General features: G+C 30.4%; 5 protein-coding genes across 5 annotated transcripts; 1 reads left to right on the top strand and 4 right to left on the bottom strand.

Moving 5' to 3' along the window:
- The first annotated feature begins 4,040 nt into the window (after positions 1–4,040).
- Positions 4,041–7,187, top strand: LOC100799275 (glucan endo-1,3-beta-glucosidase). Its single transcript, XM_006584744.4, has 4 exons — positions 4,041–4,331; positions 4,985–6,259; positions 6,600–6,630; positions 6,754–7,187. The coding sequence occupies exons 1-4, from the start codon at positions 4,277–4,279 to the stop codon at positions 6,887–6,889; spliced, it is 1,497 nt and encodes a 498-aa protein (XP_006584807.1). The 5' UTR covers positions 4,041–4,276; the 3' UTR covers positions 6,890–7,187.
- A 1,713-nt stretch (positions 7,188–8,900) lies between these two features.
- On the bottom strand, positions 8,901–10,302 carry LOC100499717 (uncharacterized). Its single transcript, NM_001248096.2, is given in 3 exon segments — positions 8,901–9,301; positions 9,931–10,068; positions 10,143–10,302. Coding segments are annotated over 3 exon segments (396 nt in total). The 5' UTR covers positions 10,266–10,302; the 3' UTR covers positions 8,901–9,166.
- A 3,905-nt stretch (positions 10,303–14,207) lies between these two features.
- Positions 14,208–16,041, bottom strand: LOC100127411 (profilin). Its single transcript, NM_001250590.2, is given in 3 exon segments — positions 14,208–14,552; positions 15,377–15,514; positions 15,852–16,041. Coding segments are annotated over 3 exon segments (396 nt in total). The 5' UTR covers positions 15,975–16,041; the 3' UTR covers positions 14,208–14,417.
- A 3,250-nt stretch (positions 16,042–19,291) lies between these two features.
- LOC100799819 (profilin) lies at positions 19,292–21,070 on the bottom strand. The gene is made up of 3 exons (XM_006584743.4): positions 20,800–21,070; positions 20,093–20,230; positions 19,292–19,594 (listed from the first exon to the last, which is right to left on the bottom strand). Exons 1-3 carry the CDS (start codon positions 20,926–20,928, stop codon positions 19,460–19,462), a joined length of 402 nt encoding a protein of 133 aa, XP_006584806.1. The 5' UTR covers positions 20,929–21,070; the 3' UTR covers positions 19,292–19,459.
- Positions 21,071–22,277: 1,207 nt separating this feature from the next.
- LOC100783754 (derlin-1) lies at positions 22,278–25,340 on the bottom strand. Its single transcript, XM_003530489.5, has 7 exons — positions 25,113–25,340; positions 24,651–24,786; positions 23,824–23,897; positions 23,632–23,725; positions 23,232–23,360; positions 22,958–23,118; positions 22,278–22,647 (listed from the first exon to the last, which is right to left on the bottom strand). The coding sequence occupies exons 1-7, from the start codon at positions 25,127–25,129 to the stop codon at positions 22,518–22,520; spliced, it is 741 nt and encodes a 246-aa protein (XP_003530537.1). The 5' UTR covers positions 25,130–25,340; the 3' UTR covers positions 22,278–22,517.
- Between the last annotated feature and the right edge of the window lie 1,267 nt (positions 25,341–26,607).

Here is a 26,607-nt window from a genome sequence, read left to right as displayed (position 1 = left end):
GTTGCTTTGTAGCTTTTCGGTGAATGGTTTACACATTGTAATGGATGATATATAAGGGTATAGCAATTTGTTTGGGATGGGTAATTTGTTGGGCATGTCTTTACGGTTTTATTATTAGGCCAGCAAAGAATTGTTTGCTTTGTAATGACTTTGTGATTGCTTGCACACCTTGTGCTTCAATCACCTTCTTTTTTTTTTAAAAAAAAAAAAAAAAGTAATTGTAATCAGTTTGTTAAGAATTGTTTTCTGTTGTAGCTATTATCTTCAGTTGCTCGTGTGTAAATATGCATACAGGACCACTTGGTGTGGGACTTAGGCTTTCACTTCAATAATGAAAACCTTCTATTATCTTCTTCTCCCGATCATGATATGACCAATGGTTCATATTTAAATTAGAATGTGTTTTTATTAATAAAAATAAAATAATTGTTTTTTATTTCTCGTAATAAATTATTAAAATAATTATAATTATTCTTTTATAATAAGTTAAATCAAACACATAATTTATTTTTATTAGGAAAATAACTTTGTAAAAGTTTTCTCTTTAAATATTTGGAGTTGTAGACATTTAAGGTGAGTTTAATTTAAAAGAATTAAAAATATGTGAAAATGAATTAAGATGAAAAAAGTGAAATACTTAAATTAAATTAAAATAAAATATAAATGTATGAAACTTATATTATTTTTTATCGCAAGTATTCCAAATGTATAAATTAATCAAACACTACCTTAAAGCAGAAAAGTAACTAACGAAAAGAACAAAAATGATGCTGATTGGTCCATAAATAAATAGGACTTTTGTCCTTTGTTCGAAAAAGGCTAAAGGCATAATTGAGTTTTTCACTGTGCTGTATATCATCCACCAAAGTAAACAATACCAAATGAACTATTCTGAACAGATCACCAACGACTACGAGAATAGCCATGGCCGTTTCCTGTAAAATTGTTCTTTGCCTAAAAACATAAACATGGAGAAAGAAAAGAAATGTTTTTTTTAAGAAAATAAATGTTGTCAATTAGAGAAAAATAACGACATTCTAAAATCCTAAGATATCTCAAACAAAATGGTATCATGTTAATCAGGGATTGTTTATTTTCTCTGACATCACAGCATATAGATTAGAAAATTGTATTTTGTAAATTTGACTCATACTCAATCGAACGATCATTATGCTTAGTCTAACAACAACAGTGCCGCGGGCCTAGGAGAAAGATTTTGAGGTTTTTTTTTTCGTAAATACATTTTTTCTTTTTTTTTAATCTACACTATTTTATAATTTAATTTGTAGTGTATATTATTTGAGACTTTCTTTTTTTTTTTTTAATTTAAAATATAAATATTATATTATATAATTTTTTTAATTGGTTTTAAAATTACTTATTTATTAAATTAAATTTTATAATTTTGTTTTTTAAAGAAAAAATATACAGATAAAAAAAGATAAAAAGATTAGATAAAATAATTTTTAAAACCAATTAAAAAAATATATAATATAATATTTATATTTTATAATATTTTAAATTAAAAAAATAAAAAAATAAAGAAAGTCTCAAATAATATATATTCAAAATTAAATTGTAAAGTAGTATAGATTGGAAGAAAGTAAGAGAATAAAAATGTATTTAAGAAATCAAGATTTTGATTTTTGACTGAATCATCACTAGTAATCATAGCTTAAAATAAAAATTGCGATTCCTAATCACTAGTAATCTAAATACCCTTGAATTGGGATGTTAGATAGTAGTTGATGGGTAATTTTTGTTTAGATCAGCCGTAGTTGATGGATAACACATTCTTATATATTGTGTGTAGAACTGAATACGCGAGTAAGTCTGTTCCATGAAATCCGTATTTTTAACGGGTTTATTTTTTCGAGCCCACATAGTCTGTGAGTTTAACGGAGCATTTGATAAATAAAAAATAAATAAAAAAATTATATTTTAAAATGTAAAATTTGACCCATCTTAAAAACTAATTATAAATTATTTAATAAAAAAATTATTTCTCTAAAATAATAACATGATTTACCTCTTAAGCTAACTAAAAATGATTTTAACTTTTTTTAAGATAAATGTATGTTGATGATTTCTTTTCATTCTTTTAACTTTTTTACGATATTTTTTAACTAGTTTAATAATTATGATCACAATATAAAATAATTTTATATTATCATTCACTCATAAATTTTTATTAGTATGATTTTTAAAAAAATTATTATAAAAAATAATATATTTATCATATATGATTATTTGTAATTTGATGATAATATAAAATTATTTTATATTTTTTTTCTCTTAAAATGCTGATTAATGTTTGTCTCTCTCATAAATATATATATATATATATATATATATTAAATGAGTTTAATATTTATATATAAAATAATTTTATATGATTATTTAATTATAAATTATTTTAAAAGTTGATAAAATTATTATATATAATGAATAATGATTGGGTTAAAGTGAAAGCCCAAAAACTGGAGAAATTCTCTCGAAACCAATTCACTTGTGAGACAGAGGAGAGTGAAATTTCGTGTGTAGGGGTGAAATCCGAATCAATACGTAAAACCAGTATCAGTTCATAACCATTTTAATCGTATTAAATACTATATTCTTTGATAAATGTATATTTCCAAACATCAAAGTATAAAAGTAAAATAATATAAGACTGCATAAAAAGAATTAAAAAAAAATCATAAAGAAAAGCAGAGAGAAGGAACAAACATGCGAAACTGCGGAATCGAGAAAGATGTATAAACTGAATTGAATAATAAAACTGAGGACCGGCGCTTTTTCGCTGACACCCCAAGCAGCCTTGTATTGTGTTGCAGTCACATTATTAATTTCTCTGTCGCCAGCAAAATGCAAACGCAACATATAATTCAGAATAGCTGTTCCTTTACGTATTTTATTCCATTTTGGATGAGTTTGGTAAAATTAATTTTAATTAAAAGTGATGTAATTTAAGTTTTTATGCTTTTATTATGAAATTAAATTGTGAATAAAATTTAATATAATTTTTTTTATATAATATAAAATTATTTAATTCATAATTAATTATAAATAATTAATTTTGAAATCTTTAAAATGTAAAAATTGATTTAAAATCAATTTTAAATTTAAAATTAATTCTCGTGAAATCAAGCAATTACTTAATTCGTTCTAAAATTTACCCAGAAAATCATTCTAAAGAGATAATGAAATAATGAACAAATATTAACTATTTTTAAATATTACGATTACATAAAATAAGAATAGACATCATAAAAATCATACAGATTTTAAATAATTTTTTGTAATTTTAACGTTTTACAAATTTTAAATATAATCATTTGAAACAAGGAGGAAAACAATTTAGTTATAGAGTAAATATTTTACAGATTTTATAAATAAGATAATATATCACTACGGAATTTATCATATTAAATGTCATTAAAAGAAATTTGAATATTAAAAATTAATATTTCTAAAATTATTCAATATATAAAGTATTTGAAATGATTAAAACATTATTATTATTATTATTATTAAAATTAATAATAATAAGGATAATAATGAAAGTTCGTTTGGTTTTGGAATGTACTAAAAATTATCAATTTAATTTTTTAAACTTAGCTTTTTTATTTATCTATATTGTTATCCATTTGCTCGAAATATATAAATACCTTTCCAAAAAAAAAAGTGTGAAAACATTTACCTTGAATAATTATATTCAAAAATAAGCTAAAGAAAAATGAGAATGCCCAACATATGTTAGATTCCAAAATAAAAAATATTATCAATATATTCTTCCTTAATAATTTGTAATGTACTTTTATTATGGTTTAAAAAAAATTATAATTAACTGAGAATATTTTTTACAATAAAATTATGTTAGTATAATTATGTGGAAGATAAAAAAACAAAAATTTAATGTGATATTATAAAAACATAATATTATTATTATATAAATAATACTAGTAATAACAACTATAATTAATGAAGTTGTTCCTCTCATTTATTTATTTATGAATAAAAAGAAAAGAAAAATGTGCATTAGTGGACAAAACATATAATGTCCTCCTCGCCACTCTCGAGCTCCAATCTCTAGGCAGTAGACAGAGAGAAGCAGAGAAGAGAGACAATAGCCGTCACTTTCTGAACATTGGAACGTTAGGTTAATGGGTTGGGTTCGGTGAAACACCAACCTTTCCCAAGCCAAGTTTCACTTCACAACTCCTCAACACAAGAACTAAAGTTGTAGTAGTAGCTTCACTTCACTCACAACACAGCAATGCCCACTGGCTTCTCTCTCATCTTTGCGGCATCACTTTTCCTTTTGCTTCTCGGTTCGTACCTTCCTAATCCTAACCTTATGCATCTCTTTTTTCATTCCTACTCTGCTTCAAACAATGTCGGTTCTTCTATGTTTTTCCTTTAAATCAAATATACTAATTGATAACTCACTCTATTTCTGATATTTAACCGGTACTATTAGAAACTAGGTTTATGATTATGCATGCAGTTGGTGGAACTACCTACTTTCTTTACAAACCAACAACCATTGATTGTACTTGAGGGATGATGGAAAATGCTTGTTATTATAGAAATCTGTTTTAATTGACTTCTTCTTCAAAACCCTACTACCTTTCAACCGAGCTTGCGCTTCTTTTCAATCCGTGATACAGCTCATGTGTAAAGATCACTTGTTACCTCATAGTTTGCTTTATGTGACATCTTACCCCACATTGTGTTGTCTCGATTATAAAAAGACAAAACTTAGATACAGTTCCTTATGTCTTTTTTGTGATGCTCTCCTATTAGAGTTCAAGTTTCACCTCTCCATACCATTGATCTTTAATGCAAACCCTTATTATATACATTATGGGGGTTGAAACTCCAGTTCTGATCGGAGAACAATGCCAAAATACACATGGAACTGCATCTAAGTTTTGTCCTTGAAACAATGTAATGAGTAATGACCGAGTGTTTGGACTTGCAGATTGTTGCTCTGGGAGTTTTGTTGGGGTCTGCTATGGAAGAAGTGCTGATGACCTCCCTACACCTGACAAGGTGGCACAGTTGGTTCAACTTCATAAAATCAAATATGTCAGGATTTATGATTCTAATATACAGGTTCTGAAGGCCTTTGCAAACACTGGAATTGAGCTTATGATTGGGGTTCCAAATTCGGACTTGCTTTCATTCTCTCAGTTCCAATCTAATGCAGACTCTTGGCTGAAAAACAGCGTGCTTCCTTACTATCCGGCTACAAAGATCGCATACATCACTGTCGGCGCCGAAGTCACTGAGAGTCCTAACAATGCATCTTCATTTGTAGTGCCTGCCATGACCAATGTGCTTACAGCACTCAAGAAACTTGGGCTGCACAAAAAGATTAAAGTTTCCAGCACCCATTCCCTTGGGGTTTTGTCGCGATCCTTCCCGCCTTCTGCTGGGGCTTTCAATAGCAGCCATGCACATTTCCTGAAGCCAATGCTAGAATTTCTTGCTGAAAATCAGTCACCTTTTATGATTGATATATATCCTTATTATGCCTACCGTGATTCCCGGAGTAAAGTGTCTTTAGACTATGCCCTGTTTGATGCATCCTCTGAAGTAATTGATCCAAACACAGGCTTGCTGTACACAAACATGTTTGATGCCCAGATTGATGCTATTTACTTTGCACTGATGGCCTTGAACTTCAGAACAATTAAGGTCATGGTCACTGAGACAGGTTGGCCTTCCAAAGGGTCTCCTAAGGAGACTGCTGCAACTCCTGATAATGCACAAACATATAATACTAATCTGATAAGGCATGTTATCAACAACACTGGTACTCCTGCAAAGCCTGGAGAGGAGCTAGATGTTTATATTTTCTCGTTGTTCAATGAAAATAGGAAGCCTGGTTTGGAATCTGAGAGAAACTGGGGATTATTTTATCCCGACCAGACAAGTGTTTATAGCCTAGATTTCACTGGACGGGGTGCAGTTGATATGACCACTGAGGCAAATATAACCAAGTCAAATGGAACCACATGGTGCATTGCTTCGAGTAAGGCCTCACAAATTGACTTGCAGAATGCCATAGATTGGGCCTGTGGTCCTGGCAACGTGGACTGTACAGCTATCCAGCCTAGCCAGCCTTGTTTTGAGCCAGATAACCTAGCTTCACATGCATCTTTTGCGTTTAATAGCTATTACCAGCAAAATGGGGCTTCTGATGTTGCGTGCAGTTTTGGAGGAACAGGTGTAAAAGTTGATAAGGATCCAAGTATGTTCATCACAACTCATCCCCAATACTGCATTTTATTTTGATTGTTTTTGTCATGTGCTGTATTTCCCAGAAACTATTGCATACACATGCTACATATGATTTGAAGAAAGCTAGTCAAAATGCTATTCATTTTAGTTGAAGAAAGTATTAATTTGTAGAGGGGCGTGTTTTATATGGGAGTGTTGTTTGATATCTGTCAAACAGGCTGTCATCATTGTTGTTGGTTGCATTATCAATGTTTCTGAAGGTCGTTTTATTTAATTGTCTATTTCTTTTTCTTGTCTGTTCTTAACAAAGTGTTACCATAGTCTGATAAACTAATTTGTCAATTCTGCAGGCTATGACAAGTGCATCTACATGAGAGCTGGGTAAGTTCAATATACGACATGATATTTAATTTGTTCCTTTTTATTTGGATGACGTTAAATTATACAAATTCAATTTAGGACCTGATATGACATTTGGGTTTTTCTTCCATTTTGCTTTTGCAGAAGTAATAAAACTGTGACAAGCAATACAACAGCAATGTCCACTTCATCCTCTTCACTGAATGGAAATTCTTCGTCAATTTTTACTTTTCTTCTTGTAACTTGTCTCTTTGCTCTAATGCATATTCAACGATACTGACAAGATTGATTGTTGAAATTGCAGCATGATTTTGCTTTGTTGACAAGTATGCTGCGTTTGAAATGCATGGGGAAGGTAATGATTTAGTGGAGAGCTTTCATATGCTCTATGCTATGCATCAGAAAAGTGTAAACTCCGTTGCTGTTATATAAGAATTGTTTTTTCCACTGCATTAGAGCAATGATAGGCCAAAACTCTGTGGTACTAGTTTTGTGTGTCAAGTGATAAAAGAAAACAGCATGCAAAGATAATTGGACTTGTCATCGATAATTTATTTAACTATGCATGTGTTGCTGCACCTTATTGTCTCGTATTGTAACTTTGAAATATAAAAACTACTTTGTTCTTGAGATTATCTCGAGTCTTGGATAATTCCTAATATCACCAAGCAAGTAGATTAAAAAATTCTTGTGAATCGGTATCCCCTCCTCCTAATTTTTTTGTAACCAAAACTTATGAATCACCACATTCGTTAATTTAATTGACTAGTATGATTTTAAAAGCATATATTTATACTTATAACTACTTAGTCATTTTCTAATAGTGTTTCCTGATCTCAGTGGTTGGATTGTCAATAGGATGGCTCACCCTATTCTACCTTAACCTACGTGTAGAAAGATAGTCGTATCATCTAAATTGCATCTATTCAAGATAATACCAAACACATTTGTAAAAAAAAAAAAATGCATGCGCTTAAGTGTCAAGTTCAGAAAATAGAGTTGGACAAACAAAGTTGCAGCCCACTAGGGAATAAGGTTGGTAAGGGTAAAGTTCAAGTCTATTTAAAGGGACAAACAAAAGTTCAAGAAACAAATTTATATTTCAGAAGAATGTAGATTCAATTTTTGTTGTCAATTTGAAGACACGTTAGTAGATAATTTATAAGTACCTTTGGATTTTTCTTTGAGTCTTCAAGGAAGCTCCCACAATTAAACTCACCTAAACTTTCATATTTTAGAAAAATAAAAAAGTCTGTTTAAAGGTTCCACGGATTTGGTCTACAATCTTAATCACGTAAATATGAATGAATAAAAACATTTCAAAAAATATTTAACTGGTTTTAAAAAATTAAATTAGGCTGGCCAATACAAGCTAACCCACAAATCAAGTATTTTGATTTTCTTAATTTTAGTAGTTATATGAAGCGATTTATTTTGCCATGGTCGGCAGGTTTATACACACTCGTTGAATACAAGTTCATTTAAATGTAAACCTGTAGCGGGCTTAAGTAAACTGGGTCAAGCCAGTCTACATGTTTAACTTTAATGGGAAGACAATTTTTATTTTTATTTTTATTTTTTTAAAAATTCAAATAAAAATGTATATTTAGGAAAACAAACAATAAAATATAAGAAAATTAAGTTTTTGATATTTATTAATTTAGTTCTTTAATTTTAAAAAAATATTAATTTTAATAAATATTTATTAAAAAAATCAATCTACCTTTCCTTTCCCTCCAAAATTCAACTCACAAAACACATTTAAACAAGACATTGCATCGTTTGTGTCAATAGTCTTAACAACAAAACTAGATTTTAAAATGGAACACTACCAAGTATTTAAAATGGTTACTATGCTTTCTTTTTTTCGCTTAAAAAACAAGGTCATATCCAAGCCAAATTCCTCAACAACTTCAATAAGAATTGCCAATGCACAAACTCGTATTTAGGAACAAACCACGTAAGAATCCACTACACTTTCTTCTTACCTATACCAAAACCTCTAGCACAAAACAGATCACAATTCTCAGTATTGCACTTACTAGAGGTATGGAACAAGTTCCCTTGGATAAGTTTTAATGATAACAGCGATTCGGACATGATACAGGAAAATATTACTGATAACCTTACATACATGATCTCTACGTAGAACAATGTAGTTAATAACTTCGTTAACTAAAATAAAATTATTTGCATTCAGAGAAAAAGTAAAAGGAGTTAGGAGTACGGAGATATAAATATGAAGGATATCATCTGCCAGATAGATAAGAATCTGAAGAATTCTGATAAATGTGAGAAACATAATACCATAACATTAAAATTTTAAATCACTAATGTATACAGGGACCCCGCAAAAAAAAGTACAACGATAGAGAGTTATAGTCATAATTTCTCAAGCACCAAAACACTTTTTCTTGGCAACACGCACATGCCGTGACTTTTGATACCCACCCAACAATATTATTACACTGCAATCAAAGCATTACAGTCGAGGTCGATGCAAAAACTCGTACAGAAGCCAATGAAATATGCACGATAGCAAGACATAAATAGAGGATTAGAGACCCTGTTCAATGAGATAATCACCAAGCCTTTCCACTACCATGTTGCACTGACCCGGAGCCATTGGTTCGTCATAAATGCCAATGATCAAGGCCGCACCGGTCTTCTTCACAGTAACACCACCAGGACCCTAAATGATGGGGATAATTAAACACTGATATTACTTCTATAATGGCCAAGATATGCACTGAGAAGATATTTGCACTAACATGATCATCTTTCACTATTGAATAAAAAAAATTGAAAAAAAAAAGTTACTAAAAATTAAAATTGAAGGTAATGATTTTGCATCAGACGATTCCGGTACACAGTATTTAATTGTTGAGAGAATGCATATAATAATTACTCTGCACAGAGGTGTCTATGCACATAGGCATTTGATCGATATTGAAATGCAATTCTCAAACACATGGATGGATTCCGAAAATGAATTTTACATCAGATGGATTCCGAAAATGTGCAAAGGTTTAGAAAAGAGAGATATTTTGCTTATAAAATAATATGCAAGATACGGTTGCATAACTAAATTAGTGTATGTAAGTTCAATCCATGCTCATGTTACCCGAAAAAAAGAAAGAAATTTTGACTACATTATGGTGGTGAGAATTCACAATTATAAGGTTCCAAGTCAGTCTAGAGTTTATTGCAGGATTCTAATTCTATGAATCTATATATTGTAAAAAGAATAGAAAATGCATATCTTGTTGCAAGAGTCTAATTCTACGTATTACAAATGATAAGATAGAGAGTAGTAGTTACCTTCTTGCCTCGAATGACGGCACCAGGCTCGCCCTGGATGACCATGTATTTGGTGGCAGCGAGAAACAATCCAGTTGGAGCAAGTGATCCAGGCTCGTTAAAGTCATTCATGATAGCAGTTATTTCCTCAGCTTTGAACTACACCAAAATCAAACATAGTTGCACAGTATATAATCAACACTCTCAGGGATCGGCGAATCTAGAAGCGTTACCTGAGGGAAGTTGGCGCTCTGAGCCCAAACGCTGCCGTCGTGGCCGATAATAGCGGCGTGAGTGAGGTGGTTACCTTCGATTTCACACAGCAGGTGATCATCCACGTACGCTTGCCACGACATGATTCAGATTTTCTGATCGGAAAATCAACTGCTTCTCAGCTGCGTTCATATTACGCAACTATCTCTGCCTATAAATCCCTGTACACTGTACAGGAATCTCCTTTTCATTGTCCTATTTTCGCTCATTAAATACAAAAATGTGACATTATTAATTTAAACAACATTTCTTGCAAAAAATTACTTTTTCTTTATAATTTTAAATATTTATATTTTACCAAAAATGGAAATAAGTAATATAAAATTCACCAAAAAATAAACCGTGTAATCTCAAAACAATAATTTAAAGAAAAAGCTTAGTAGTGGCCACTGGCCAGCAATGGAATTGCCACTGTTGTGGCAGAGCATAACAAAAGAAACATGATAGGCGGTGAATGTAAAAAAATAAGAAAATGTTAAGTTTCTGAAATAATAATTGAAGAAACATATGGAAAAATTAACAATCGAAACGAAAAAAAAATGCGAAATAATATTTAAGAAACATTAAAAATTATTCAAAGATTAAATTAATCAGTAAGTTCTGAATTATTTGAGAATTTTTAATTTGATCTTTAAATTATAAAAAAAATATATAATTAGGTTCTTCATCTTATAATTTTTTTATAAAAAAAATTAAATAATCATTTTTAAACTAATTCAAAGGATTTGATTATAAAAAACAATACAAGAGCAAGGCTCAATTATATAAATTTAGGAACCTATTTAAAAAAATCAAATTATTTGAGATGTGCTGATTACATTAATCTTATTAAAATAAACTATTTTTCTTAATAATTTTATTTAAGTTAAATAATATTTTAGTGAATAAAATATTTTTTCATGTAAGTTAAAAGTATTGGCAATAAAGTTCACATTAATCGAATCGAGACTCAAATGTGTTTGACAGTTTCAAAGTTAAAAAAGAAAAGGTTATCATTTTCTTTCCTTAAAAGGTTCAATGTCGCTTCACTTCCAATATTTTTTGTCTTTTCTCTTTACGGTTCCTTCCTTTTTCAAATAGCGACGTTCTATTATTTGCTGCCAGTAATTATCACTATCATTTACCGCGTTTGTACAATAATTTTTGGGTTTAAACCACACGATTTTTCTAACGAAAACAATCTTATTTCAACTAAATAAGAGGTCAATGTACAACAGATATATATATTTGAATGTATAATATTACATTTAACTTTGGTTAAATTAAAACAAGTTTATGTTAGATTATCCACGCGCTCCATGATATATTTGTATTATAATTCTAAGGCATAATTCCATTAAAAAAATTCCAAGGTGACTAAAGATTCATAAACACGAATACAAATATTCATACCTTAAGATTTTTATTTTAAGAGCGTTTAGTAGAGGAATTTTTTTTTTCATATTCAGGAATTGATTTTTGGGATTCATAAATTCTGAAAATTATAATTCTAAAAATGACTAAAATTTATTTGGTTGATCATAAATATATATTTTTACTGAAAATCATTAATATTCTTGAAAATGTTTCCATGTTTGCTTCCAATATATACACGTCAAATTTCATACAAAATAATTATAATTATATGTAAAATCATTACTCACATTAATAATTTCTTAAAACATAAAATATCTCTCCAACATGTCATCTATAATTGAAACTACAATAAATTTTTTAACAAATTTTATTTCAATATATACTAACATATAGTCCATAAGAAATTCATCCTTCTTTTTGTTGCAGAGTGTAGTATTGATTTATAGCTCAAAAGGATATATATATATATATATATATATATATATATATATATATATATATATATATATGCTGTAGAAACAAAATTGTAAGAATAAATGTTATTATTCTATATAAAAGAAGATAAACATGTGATTGTCTAGTTTTTGTCAACCGATGACATAAACCAGAAATAATTTCCAATTGTATTGTTTTGCTTTGAACCTTGATGATTAATTATGATAATGATTCCCCTTAACAGAAAGATTGTTGTTTACATTCTGTTTATTTAGAAAACTATTTATACTTGGGGGGCTTATTACTTATCATCTTATTATTTCTGATTAAAATTGCTTTTTATTTTTCAATTTCAATTCGAATGCTTCTCTCCATCAATTCCCATTATCTAATACTAGTAGTAGGAGGTTCGAGGGCTTTGGAAGGGGAGACCACTTTAGGATCTTGCAAGCAATAAGTATTGTCTCTCTTGACTTTAATGATTGAGCTGTTAAGCCCACCTGACTCACTTAACTCTACCCGTGTGTGGAATAAAAGAACGATATATTTATTTCCTCTGAATTACAGCTATTCAATATCAAACACATTTTAGTTACAAAAAATGTATGTACTATATACGCTAAGGTACATTTATTAAATAAATTGTCAACCCACCCAAACAGCAAGCATAGGGCGGGTAAAGTTTTGACCCGTTTAACTGCGGGACTACCCGAAACCTAATAACATGACAAATTAAATAAATCATTTTAAAAAGTTTTAACTAAATAATTTTTGGAGAAAAAGGGTCATTGTTCGCTGCAAACTCTCCACATGGACCACCTCAACTAAGAAAGTCCCAACCCGAACAAGCTTGGATTCGGGAACATCCATCGCTTTCTTTTCTTCATATGCCATAACGTCGAGCACAAAACAGACCACAATCCTCCACATTGCAATTTCCAAAGGTTTGAACAAGTTCACTTGGTTATCATCTTCAAGCAATAATGATAATAGAGATTCCCACACCTTACATACATGATCTGCCATGCAGTACAATGAATGAATGACGGTGTCTGAATGTCTAAGAGCATCTTTTTGGAAGATGTTAAGATGAGATCTTGAGTTCAAGATTTGATCTCGTATCTTTTACTAAAGAGAGACATGGGATCATAGAGGATGAGGTCTTAACAGATTTTTTACCGTCTCTCTTCCTAACAGATTCTGAGGAAAGGAATAGAAATGAAAAAGGAAGAAGAGAATGAACTCCAAAATCCACATCAAACAATAAACAACAACAGCAACATATCACAGTTGAAAAACAAGAAAGTAAATAAATCCAATTACAAAATAATAAATACAAGAACAAATAAAAATGGAATCTTGTGAACATTGAGGTTCGTGGAGGGCATTGTGGAGCACAGCAGAGGTGGAGTGTGGTGGTGCCGCACGCTGCAGAGGAGGAGATTGGTGGCGCTGTGTGCCGTGCAGAGGTGGAGGTTGAGGGAGGGAAAGGGAAGGGCGGAGAGAAAATGGATTCTTGAAGAATATTATACACAATGATAACATTGATGTTAATTATGATCATGTAGATCAAGAAATTTTGTTTATGCATGTTATAATATTAACTACTTAATTTTAATTTTAATATTAGTTATTTAATAATTAAAATATTTATAAATAATTACTTAAATTTAATTTAAAAATAATTGATAAAATATATTTAAGTGAAATTTATTATAAAATCCACAAAAAGTGACTCATTTAAATCTACCATTAGAAGGAAAAAATTAATTCAAATATGATCTTATAAGACCAACCAAAAAGTAATTTAAGATATTAAAATGAAATCCATCATTAAAAATGCTCTAATAAGTCAAACCAAGTTTGATTGTTGAAGGATTTCTAACGGCGGTTTCTTAAAGCAAAAGAATTTTGTTTTCACCAAACCCAAAGTGGGTGTTTGGATCCCAAACACGTAGATTCAGTATGTGAAAATCTGATGCAGTAACTTCAGCCTTAACGTGAGAATAAGGCCTGATTTTTACAGGCTAGACGCTCAACCAAACACACTATTATAAAAGAGCTTTAATGCATAAGTTTAACTGAGAAAATTATTTGCATCGGGGAAAAAGGGGGGCCGGAAGGAATACGGAAGTATAAATATGAAGGCTTTCTGCCAGATAGAATAAGCAAACTTTTGATAAATATGCCAACCATTATAACATAGCATTAAAATTTTAAAACCACTGTAATGTATACAGGTACCCCACTAAAAAAGTACAAAGATAGAGATTATAGTCATCATTTCTCAAGCATCAAACACTTTCTTCACTACACGCAGATCCCGTGACTTTTCATACTCACAAGATTATTACACTGCAATCAAAGCATTCCAGTCCAGGTCGATGCAAAAACTTGTACAGAAGCCAATGAAATATGCACGATAACAAGACATAAAGCAAAGATTAGAGACCCTGATCAATGAGATAATCGCCAAGCCTTTCAACTACCATGTTGCATTGACCTGGAGTCATTGGTTCATCATAAATGCCAATGATCAAGGCCGCACCGGTCTTCTTCACAGTAACACCACCAGGACCCTGGATAATAAAGATAAAGACTGATATTACAACCATAATGGTCAAAATATGCACTTAGATACTGTGCAAGAAACACAACTGTTATATGTTCAGCTTTACCATTGAATCAAAGAATTTGAAAGGAATTATTAATTAAGATTAAAATTGAAGGTAACAATTTACCCAAGACAACCCCGGTATTTAATTGTTGAGACTTGAGAAGATGCATACAATAATTACTCTGCACAAAGGTGTCGTCTATGTATATTTGCATTTGCTACGCAATCCACAAACACATGGATGATGGATGGATTCCAAAATGTGCAAAGGTGCATAATTAAATTACTGCAGTATACCTGCAATCTCCACCCCAAGTTCATGTTGCCCTTGACATCAACCCCAAAAAAAGGGCTGTAATTTTTTTCAATAGATTGTAGCACAGACAATGCTTTATTGCGTGATTCTAAAACTAATAATAATTTGAAATGCATATCTTCACAGATACTGTATCATCACATGAGTATATCAGTTAGTAATATCACATATTTGGATTCACATTGATGATCCAATATGACATTCAAATACCAACTTTCGTAGTTTTAGATAAATGTTCACATGTTTAGTTCCATGTTGAGTTATTGATTTTGGATTCAGAACCAGTTTGCATTAGATCAAAAAATTTATACTGAGTTTTACTACTGAATAAAATCATCCAAATATATATCATATCATTTCAGAATCAACTATGCAAATGCCCACCAAAACACACGTACTATGACACACAACACTACACAATCTGCAAATCCATGATCAGAATTCAAGCAAAGATCAGAAACAGTGGTTACCTTCTTCCCTCGAATGACAGCACCAGGCTCACCCTGGATGACCATGTATTTGGTGCCACCGATATACAATCCAGTTGGAGCAAGTGATCCAGGCTCATTAAAGTCATTATTGATGGCAGTTATTTCCTCAGGTTTGAACTGAATAAAAATCAATACATTAGAACAGATCAAGAAAAACAAAAAACAGATCCGTTACCATTGTTGCTGGCAAGTGGCAAGTACATAATCATAATCATCACAACTAATAATCTGCTTTTGTTGTTAATTAGTTAATTGTTAATTATCGGAGAAGATGAAGATGCAGTGAACTTCCATTGCTGATTGAGAAACAAGCCACAAGTTGAGAACTATTGTGCATGTTGAATATCCATAACAAGTGAGCATAGATCGGCGAATCTAGAAGCTTCCCTAAGGAAATAACAATAAATCGCGATCCGATTGGGAAAAAAGAGTTAAAGGAAAATGGAAAGCTTACCTGAGGGAAGTTGGTGCTCTGAGCCCAAACGCTTCCGTCTTGGCCGATGATAGCGGCGTGAGTGAGGTGGTTACCTTCGATTTCACACAGTAGGTGATCATCCACATACGCTTGCCACGACATAACTGAGAATTTGAGAGTGTTTGGCTACGAAGAAAATGGGTGAGGATTTTCTTTTCTTGGCTGCGTTGATTCCACGGAGCTATATGCCCCTATATAAATCGGTGTAACCGCGTTGAAATTACGCAAAGGCCCTCTACATTACCCTATTTTCGCTGTTCCTGGCTGGCAGATAAGAAAAGAGAGAAAATAAATAAATAAAGATATGATTTTATAACTTTTATCATTATTTAAAAAAAAAAAAAGTACTAATAAATATGCGATTTGGAATGAGAAAGAAAAAGAAAAAGGTGTGAGGTCATTGAAGGGTAAACTTTCTCCTTTTCCTTTTTGAAATAGCGACGTGCTAATTCTAATATTTATCTCCTATGATTTGTCGTGTTTGGCGTAAAACACATAAACTCCAATCAAAATATATCCATACGTTAAGATTTTCACTTTTATGTGTGCTTCGGATTAAATTTGAAGAGTTGTAATTGTTTTGACATAGTGTTTGACTTTGAATGGAAATTTTACACAAAAGGACCCGGCAACTACTAAAATCCTAAAACAATTAATTATTTTAACTGCTTTTTGACATGATGTATTATTACATAAAATGTGTTTAGATAAATTTTTAAATATTTTACGGTGTAATTACTTATTTGTGGAAGTTATTCTTTTCTTTATGGAAGTTTTTTTATTTTTTACCTTCGAATGGAAGTATTAAAACTATTTTAAATTTTCTTCTAAAAACTTTTAAATTACTAAAAAAATAACTTAGTTAAAAGAACTTTAACAAAAAAAAACTCATTCATATGAGAAATATGAAAAAAAAAATGAGATTTCAATTAATAATTAATTGTGAGCAATTAAATCATTTGAAGAATTAGTTAATTCAAAATCTTTGAGATTTATATGTATTTTCTTACGAATATCTATCACAATCCAAAAAAAAAAAAAGGAAACACCGCTTTTAGAAATCTAAAAATTAGTTTTTTATAAGACGTCTATAAATTAGTTGAGCTTTACTGAAAAAAAAAACATCTTTTAACAATTAAAGTGGGATGATTTCATTATTTCTTTTGATTTTAGGAGAATATTTTAAAATATATGTATAGAAATATTAAAGAGAAAACTGAATGGTATATCAACTCTTTAATTTTTAAATAATAAAAGTTATAGAAAATATAGTACAAAAATGGTTCACCAAAAAAATATATAGTAAAAATATTGCTGCGTGTCATCTAAAATAAGAGCAACTTATAGGGGGAAATAGAGTTCCTCAGTATTTCTTTAAAGAGAAAATAGAATAAAAAACAGGAAAAAAAAAAACATAAAAAAGGTTTTAAAATTTTAAGTTTTTATTTTATTTTCCCGTCAATCAAATTAAAAACAACTTAATGCAAATATATGTCTTCTTTTAATCAATTCATATATTCCATAAAAGCTCATAAATTATCTTACATTTTTATTTTTCTCTCTCTCTTTCTCATGCTTTTTCTCTTTCATTTTGTAACTCTTTTTACTTCTTTTTGAGCTAGTAAATCTAGAGAAAGGGAAGAGAGGGATGAAAAAAAAAGAGCCTAAATTAGATATTCCAGCATTCTTTTAGTTTCTTTTTTATTTATACAAACGTTTGGTCCCTCTTTTTATTTTTTTTAAGTTACATTTGATCCCTCTTTAAGAAGGAACGAATCATATATATATATATATATATATATATATATATATATATATATATATATATATATATATATATATATATATATATATATATATATATAAAAGAGAAGAAGAAAATTAAAATTTCCTTCCACATTTTTTTTTACTTTGCTTCCAAATTGTAAAGGTAGGTGAAAATATTTTATAAAATTAAAATACCAAAATGTCCTTGTAATTTTTTATCAAGGATATTTCTGTAATTTTATGTACATAATTTCCTCCTTATTCCCAATTTGATTAACAAAAAGAAATAAAAAGTTTAAACTTTCATTCCTTTCATTTTCTTTTATACCAAATAACTTATGAGTTTAATGATTATGATAATTTTATACTATAATTTAATTATAAATTATTATTGATATTATTTTTAAAGTAATTATATAAAGCTGTTTTATACTCTCATTATACAACCTACTTTTTCTTACCTTAAAAAATCAACATATTTTTTACTCTTTTTCTTTTATTTCACTCTCTTATATGAATCAAATATATATATCTTTATTTATGTGAATCACACCTAAAAAAATATATCTAATGTTATATATCACAAACGAAAAAAAAATGCCTCCTTTTGATAATTGATATCAAGATTTGTTTGTTAAGGTATACAGAAAATAGGGGTAAAAAACAAAATTTTGATATTTAAGTTGAATATAAAGTAAAAGAAAGAAAAAATTGAATTTTATTTCTAAAAGTCATTTGTCCCTTTTGTTATCTAAGTTTTTTCCCTCTCTACTTTCATTTGAACCAAACATATCATAAAAAAAATTAATCTACCAAGAAATAAAAAAAAAGCACCCTAATCCGATTTTCTAAGATAATTTGCAAACTAATTTTTATATTCATTCCATATTCTATCTTGTTTTTAGAGAGAGACGGTTGGTTCTAATTGTAAATTTTAGGTTATCTATTTATTTTAGTAATACATTCTTTTATTATGGTCCTTATAAATAGTTTTTTTTAAAGAAATTATAAAATTTCTTTTTAGATTATTATATTTTTTTATTGAGTAAAGTTCTTGTAATAAAGATGTCCATATTTAGCTTCCAAATAATTCAAGCAAATTTATCTCCTGTGTATGGACGAATCTATAAAGATATTAAAGGGAAGTCAATTCATTTCTCGCTCACAATTATTTAATAAATAATAATTTTTATAAAAATAATTACTATTAATTTTATAAATAAAATTAGAAATATGAACCACTACCAAAAATAAATAAATTAAGCAAACATTCTATATATAAAGGGTCTTCACTCCCGAGGAGGGGACCTACCCTTGGCCCCCTAGAGTCACTACTCTTATGATGCTTGTTCAAAACTAATTAAATAATGTTTGAAACCAAGGTGGCACAAGCTATGACTGAGGAAATTTGAAGCCGGGGGAGGAAGACAACAAGTTAGTCACTCATTTCCTCATCCCAATAAAAATAAGTACTTCTAGCAACATAGAAAAACAATTTTAGCATTTTGTTAACAATTTGTTGTTCTGATTTTCTTTCCCCATATGTTGTATGCATATGTTATTTTACCACCAACTTAAGAAGTAAGAAAAGGCAAATATTTTAAGAAAGAGCCGGATGAGTATTTAAAGGCATAAAGGGAAATGAAACTTAATCCAAACAACAACAAACAATTGCTTAATTCTCGTATGGTTATTGTCTGCAACAACTCCCAATTTAGGGTTGATATAAAGTAGATACAATTAAAAAATATGAAAATAACAAAAGTATAGTATCCAAGAAACAAAAATGTTCCAAACATGATATATAAATCTAGCTAGGTCTAAAGACCTTGTTCAATGAGGTAATCTCCCAACCTCTCAACAACCATGTTGCATTGTCCAGGAGTCACAGGTTCCTCATAAATACCAAAAACTAAAGCTTGACCAGTTTTCTTTATGGTGATGCCTCCAGATCCCTACCAAAACAAACCAAAGATATTAGTTCCCTTAAACTTCAAAAATAATCCAAACTAAACATAAAATTCTACTCATCCAAATCAACTGTAACATAAATGTATAAAAAAGATTTAAGTCCTTTAAAGTGAGCAAGCGAGTAAAGTAAGAAAATTAGGGTATATAACTTTTTATTTTAAAAACGACTAGTTTTACAAGTTATTTTATTTTGTATTAAGGAGTAGTGTGCACCTTACAATCATACTTTACACATTTGTTAAAAAAAGGACACATTTATGTAAACAAATTATATTTATGGTGTTCAATACATAAATTTATTTTGGAGTCTTGGAAGTACATTTGAAACCTTGAGTATAGGTAGAAGTAAAGAAAAAAAACACATTAAATTTTTGCACATGAAAGTCCAATTATCAATAAAACGTACAATCATATATTAAAATATTTATAAAAACTCAGAGATAACAAGAAAATTACAAGTGTAAGATGGCATGACGTGATACCTTCTTTCCACGAATGACAGCTCCTGACTCTCCTTGGATGACCATGTATTTGGTTCCTGCAAGGTGCAAACCTGTAGGAGCAAGATAACCCGGTTCATCGAAATCTTTCATGATATCAGTGATTTCTTGAGATTTAATCTGCAGAAGAAGCAATAGATGAAAATGTTGTCGCAAGATAAAAAATAATGTTATATATATCAAAGAAGAGTAATGTTTGATTCACTTCATTTTGCTTTTTATTATATCCTATGTTACATGTAATATAGGGTAAAAGGAGAAGGAAATAAAAGGTTTTCTTACAATGGTTATTAAAAGAAGTATAATAATCAAGAATATGTAAAAAAAATCATCACACGTCAAATAAAAAGAAAGAAGAATGACAATAGAATACTTTTTAATACATTCTTTTAACATACAATTGAAATTTATTGAGACTCACAATAATATGAAGAAAAATTACTAAATAAGAGGTGAAAATTATGTCAATTTATGAGCATCAATTTTTTTAAACTAATAAGAGGTGATTGCAACTTGCAAGTAGTAACTGTTAGATAAAAATAAAGCTAGAAGATACAACTAATAGCTTTTACTGAGATGAAAAAATTCACATCAAATTTGTCTCTAGACAAGGTTGGATATAATTATAGGCAGATCTACGAATGGATCCTGGTAGAATGAGCAAATAAAATGAAATGAAAAGTTATTACCTGAGGAAAAGAAGAGCTTTGAGCCCAAACAGAGCCATCATGGCCGATGATGGCAGCATCGGAGAGATGGTGGCCTGTGCCATCAATATCACACATCAAATGATCATCAACATAAGTTTGCCACGACATCTTGTTCTGTGTTTCTTCTTCTTAATTGTGGTGCTAGTATTGTGTTGTGTTGTGTTGTGATGCGTTTTGTATTTATCAACTTCAAATTTAGTTTTAAATAAGGGTTGGATCATGGATGAAGGGTGATGCCTCGCTTTACCATTTCTTTACCTCCATTCAAGTCTTGCCACCCATTCACATTCTCCTTCATTCTAGGATCTAACTCTCTCTATTTTCGTATTCCTATTCCTTTATGTCCACAAATAGATTAGAGATAGTTAATTCATCAACTGAATTACTCATCATCATTATTATTATTATTTAAAGTAAATTAATATGTTCATAAATAATTAAAAGAATAAAATGCTACGAAGTTTATATTATGCCATGCAAAACAAATATTAAGATATGTGAATTTAATGTAGTGGTTCAAGTTATATTTCATTTGGACACGAGTTGTGATATTTATTTGTTTTTAATATGATGTTCCAATACCTTAAGTTAAGTATTTAAATGTTTTAAGTATTTCATATGAAAAGAGAAGTAAGCTTAAATGATTTTAATTTTATTTAAAGAATTAAACAAAGACAAATATAAACAAATAAAAAATAAACAATGTAAATAGATGTCTTGATTTTTATTGGTAAGAAGAAAGAGAATAAAGACGATGAACTTCAATATTTTATGTGATAAGATCTTATGTTAATATTAAGAAATAAGAATGTAAAATGGGTCAACCCAATCCAACCTCTCAGTAATCCACCAGAAAACGGGTTGTGTTGAACTTATATTAAAAACTCATTAATAAATTATAAGATTTTTATTTAGATTTAAGGTAATGCATAGTATAACTGTTTTAAATTATTTTTAAATTATATTTTAAAGCATATTTTTAATCTTAATTTTGATGACTCAAGTCGGCCCAACGATTAATTTAGTCACAAGCGACCTGGGCACGAATCCAAAATTTAATCAAATTAAACTTATCAAACGGGTTATAGTTAATATAAACAACCTGTCATATAAAGTCTCTTTTTTTTTTTTACCAATGACACATAAAGTCATAAACACTGATCCTATCACAAGTCCAGAGTTATGGCCCTAAATCACAGAAAGTGACTCACTGAAGACATTCATATCCCAATTTTAATAAAGAAAAGAAGCCTAACAAAATTTGGATATAGTTGAAACTTTTTTAAATAAAAAATACATGAAAATTCTATTAATTTAAACAAATGTAAAGTGCAAGTAAGAAGAGAGAAACCCCGTCAAAATTTTGAATATGCACCATTATGCTATCTGATCAAACTTTGCTTCATTTTTTAGCACTTGCACAGGGGCATGGATTCAGGAGTATTAAGAGTTTGAGGTGAAAACTGAAAACTACAGGGACTAGCTTTAATACCGAATACGAAAAAGTGTACATATCTAGAAAGAGAGGACAAAGTAATGAATTCAGAATCAACATTCGGCAATTAATTCATTGAAAACTATAAGGCTGTTCTCAAAAACAAAGTTCGATTTTCAAGGAACTGTCCAGCTTCATTTGTCAGTGGTGTCATGTCTATAACCAATAAGTGAAGATGAAACAGCTGATCAGGTAATTGCATCTATCCACCAAGTCGATAGGATCTTCCCCTGAAAGCAACTCCCGAACCCCTCTCTTGCTGAGGGTTATTAGCAGCCGGCCCACGGCTAATTGGTTGCACTCCAATTCTCCATCTTGCAATTAATTTATGTCTGGAAAATAACAGTTAAGGATGCAACAAAACTGGCTTCGAGTTTTTGGTCAAAAAGGAGTTAGAAATCATTGACTAAAGAATAAGAACACTGCTGTAGGTCCTGCCCCAACAATGCTGCAAAGAAGAATTGAGGAACAACCATCGAGTGTTTGGATGGAAGAGCTTGAAGAGGAAGTATAGGGTTTATGTTGGGTTCAGCTTCCCCAAAAAGTAAATAAATAAAGCTACATGAAAGTACAAAATAAAAATACTTAAAATGACAACAGTATACGCTTAACACCTTAAAGAACAGTAAACGAGAAGGATACACCCACATTGGAGTCTTCAAAATGTTCTTTCCACCTGCTAGTGGATGCAACACTGTAAAGAAGTAGTACAGATGTCCTGCAATGATACCTAAGAGGTCAGGTATAAGAGGCGATCCAAAAATGACATCCAAAGCCAGCATCGCCCATGGAAGATAGAAGGCCTGGGGAAAAAAAATAAGAAAAGGGTCCTATCAGACAATGAAAGATATACCTCATAGAGCTCCTGTAACAGATGCATAAGAACAAGACTAACTTACAGAAGATTGAAACATACCTTAAGTGCAACAAGCCCGTATATGTTGATTTGGGCATTTGGAAATTCTCTACTCCAAACATAAAGGAGCATAAAAACAAGTGGTACTGCCAAAAATGGGGACCAAAATATGGGGATAGCAGACAAAACCTATAATTGAGGAAATAAGATTGCAAAGAAAGAAATAGAAGTCAGGACACTAAGTTATAAATGAAACTACAAAGAAAGCAACTAGGAATGGAAAAATGGAGATAGTTTAATTTTAATAACGATTAAACACTTGATAATTTATCAGAACTTTGTCTCACCAAACCAGAACCACTAGAATAGATTCTACAAAATAAAGCTGCCACCATTTTGAAGGAAAATTGTTATATAAATAATCATAAGATGAAAAAGAAATGTAGATGATCACACATACCAATAGTGCAAAGGCACCAAATATCATCATCCACAAGAAATCAGCAGTCCGTCGATCAAATGGTCCTTTCTCAAGTTGGACACCATACCTTACTCTGTAGAATTTAAGAATTAATTCATTTATATAAACTTCTTGTTCAATATGCAAGAAAGCAGAGATTGTTGTTGCATACATTATCCTTGAATTACTTACATCATTAGGAGACGGATCCCAAAATTGATAGAGAATGGTCCAAGGAAAAATAAGTTTGTGAACAACCTCCAAACCTACAGATGATGTGAAGTTACAAAAGATTTACTAAACAGTTCAACTCAAAAAGAAAACACTAAATATTACACAAGGTTGTCAACAGCAAGTAAGCTTAAGGGAAATCATAAAATTCAGCAACAAAACTCTAATTTACTACTTATTAGTCAATTAGTCAAAAAGTCTCCCCTAACAATCTGCATCCTGTCGGTTACCAAAGGATTAAATCCTTGCCTGCTTAATGGAGCAGTGTAGTGAACAGTATCCACAGTGCCTCATTTACTTCTCCATATGTATCAGAAAATGTAGCCAAAAGTGATGCTATTGATTAGATAGAAATTTTCTACAGCAGTCTATAAAGTAGAGAGCATCTCTATGCAGCCCAAACAATCATTCGATACACATAAAAATAAAATAAAAAATGGATTGTTGACCTCAAAATTACATATATATGTAGCAAATAATATGATATACAAACAATCACGAAAATCTAGAATAATCTGGTTGGCAATTGGAGGGTAGTCTTTGGCTGAAAATCGGGTTATGTTACAAACAGTTCAGAGTAAAAATTTGGCTAATAACGTTTCTTATAATTTGGCAAATAACAAACACAAAAAGATCCTCAATCTGTCTTATAAATAAAAATTCTCCACATCAAAGACAAGCAGATAGGGATATCAAAAGGGGAGCATCGGAGAATGAATGCAATACTTTGCAAAAGCATCAACGGCATGTATCTCATTTTTCTGATACTGATATGATGGAATTCTCACCTGAAAACCGTAGAACACTTTATCGTAGAATAGTGCAATGTAAGCTGGATGATATAATCCAAGATGGTAAGTTGCGGTAGCCAACAGGCAAACGGTGCCATATGCCTTCGTTATTGGCGGAAGAGAGTGATAAAACCTGAAAGCATGCAAATTTTGAAGCATTAAACAAAGGAATTGAAACAATTATAAAATGAACACCTAATCCCAGTATATTAATGAATGGAAACTGGTAATAACACGGTTAACTGATTACTTCTGTCACTACTGAAGCTGGAAAGCGCTCAAATTAGGTTTGGGAAAAGAGAAAACGTTCATACAAAAAACCTCTTCATCGACTTAAAATTGGTTATAATTAGACAGGAAAAGTTCGATAGGTCAAATTAATTATAATTAAAGAGATTCATCAACATTATATTTATTTGGACAATGATAAAAAGAAAAATGAAGGATCAAGAGAATTACTCCGCGGGAGAAGACATTGCTTACTGAGGAAGATAATGAAAAAAAACCAAAACCCTGATTCCAGTTAAGAATTCAGAATTTCAGATCTTCCTTGTAAAATCGTCTCCGTCTCCCTCAGACCCAGAAGCTTCCGTCCACCCTCCTCTCACGTGACCGCCGAAACCCGCAATGGCCCAATTTTATGTGGGCCGTTTTAAGACTACCACTTTCAATGGTACTTGCGTTTTACACCCATTCCCCCCTTTTTATGTTTTAATTGCCCATTATAACTCTTTTTTTAAAGAGATACACCCCTTAAAACTCCTTTTTCTTTTCTGGAAATATCTTTCTAGAATAAACATATATTACTCCATAAATGTATTTCTGGAACTATGTATTTATAGTTCTTGAAATACATTTCTAAAATAAGTATATATGTTATTTTGAAAAGACATTCTTGTATTAAAAAATGAACACTTATCTTAAATCTCATGTTTGTTAGTCTTATCTTTATCCTATCATTATTAATTTTTCAATCCTATTTAAAATCTTATTTTCATCCTATATTTATGTTTCTTAAAACCCTAATTTTGTACCTCATTCATTATATAATGATGTATATATTACATGTAACATTGCATATTTTTCTTCAAGTGGCATTGGGCAATTTTTTAAATGATTAGAGTATATAATTTTGGGGAGAGTTAGCAGCGCTCTCTAACGTACATTATTTTTTATTATTGCTTAATCTTTGTTGAAAATTACAATATTATAAGTAAAAAAAATGAAATTTACATAATTTTTTGAATTTCAATAAATTTTATTTAAACTAAAGGGTGTGTTTAAAGAATTGGGCTAGAGAATGTAATGTTAAACATTTCTCTGTGGCCCAATGGGCATCCATTATTGGTGCAATACACTAAATAAAACTAGGTCATTACATAAGGCGTGTTTTGAAGGATTACGAATGCTAATCATAGTTTTGCAATGGATTCAGTGCCACTGAAATGTCGTTGATTAAAGGAGTAGCATGCAAAGTAAAACAATGGTGGATTGGTGGGTCCAAGGAGAGGTGTTGTGTTGGACCCACACATGACTTATGAATCTTGAAGGGTTAAACCAAAGAGCAATGTGCAAAAATTTCAACCCAAAATAACCTGTCCATGGCAATGGGAATGGGAAATTGTCACTGTAATGTATGTGCTTGCTATATAGCACCGCCCATACATTGATTCTCGACTTCTCGTATACGGTATACAAATCAATTATTCAAACCCTCGTTTTGGCATGCATTTAATAGTTGCGCTTGCTTGCAAGATATAGATAGGGGAGCTTTTCATGTCAAAGAGCTATTTCAATGATCAATATCTAAAATTAGTATTACTATTGATTAAAATTTATTTATATGCATGCCTAATATAATTTTTTTTATACTATTAACCCGATCAGAAATAATCGTTGTTGTAATTTTTAAAATAATTGTTACAAATTTAAATAAGTACATTATCACAATTTA

Source organism: Glycine max, chromosome 8 (genome assembly GCF_000004515.6).
Source record: "Glycine max cultivar Williams 82 chromosome 8, Glycine_max_v4.0, whole genome shotgun sequence".
In the NCBI taxonomy this organism is placed as follows: domain Eukaryota; kingdom Viridiplantae; phylum Streptophyta; class Magnoliopsida; order Fabales; family Fabaceae; genus Glycine; species Glycine max.
Note: the sequence above shows the minus strand (reverse complement) of the source record. Positions and strands in the feature narration are given on the sequence as shown.

Bases quoted from the DNA above. Each gene is read 5' to 3' on its own strand.
- LOC100799275 (XM_006584744.4), top strand. From the start codon at position 4,277: ATGCCCACTGGCTTCTCTCTCATCTTTGCGGCATCACTTTTCCTTTTG. The intron at 4,332-4,984 runs GTTCGTACCTTC...TTGGACTTGCAG, and splicing joins ACTTTTCCTTTTGCTTCTCG to ATTGTTGCTCTGGGAGTTTT. The intron at 6,631-6,753 runs GTAAGTTCAATA...TTGCTTTTGCAG, and splicing joins TGCATCTACATGAGAGCTGG to AAGTAATAAAACTGTGACAA.
- LOC100799819 (XM_006584743.4), bottom strand. From the start codon at position 20,928: ATGTCGTGGCAAACTTATGTTGATGATCATTTGATGTGTGATATTGAT. The intron at 20,231-20,799 runs GTAATAACTTTT...CTTCTTCTGCAG, and splicing joins AAAGCTCTTCTTTTCCTCAG to ATTAAATCTCAAGAAATCAC. The intron at 19,595-20,092 runs GTATCACGTCAT...TTGTTTTGGTAG, and splicing joins CTGTCATTCGTGGAAAGAAG to GGATCTGGAGGCATCACCAT.
- LOC100783754 (XM_003530489.5), bottom strand. The intron at 23,898-24,650 runs GTGAGAATTCCA...CATCATCTGTAG, and splicing joins AAGTGTTCTACGGTTTTCAG to GTTTGGAGGTTGTTCACAAA. The intron at 22,648-22,957 runs GTATCCTTCTCG...GTTATTTTCCAG, and splicing joins TTGAAGACTCCAATGTGGGT to ACATAAATTAATTGCAAGAT.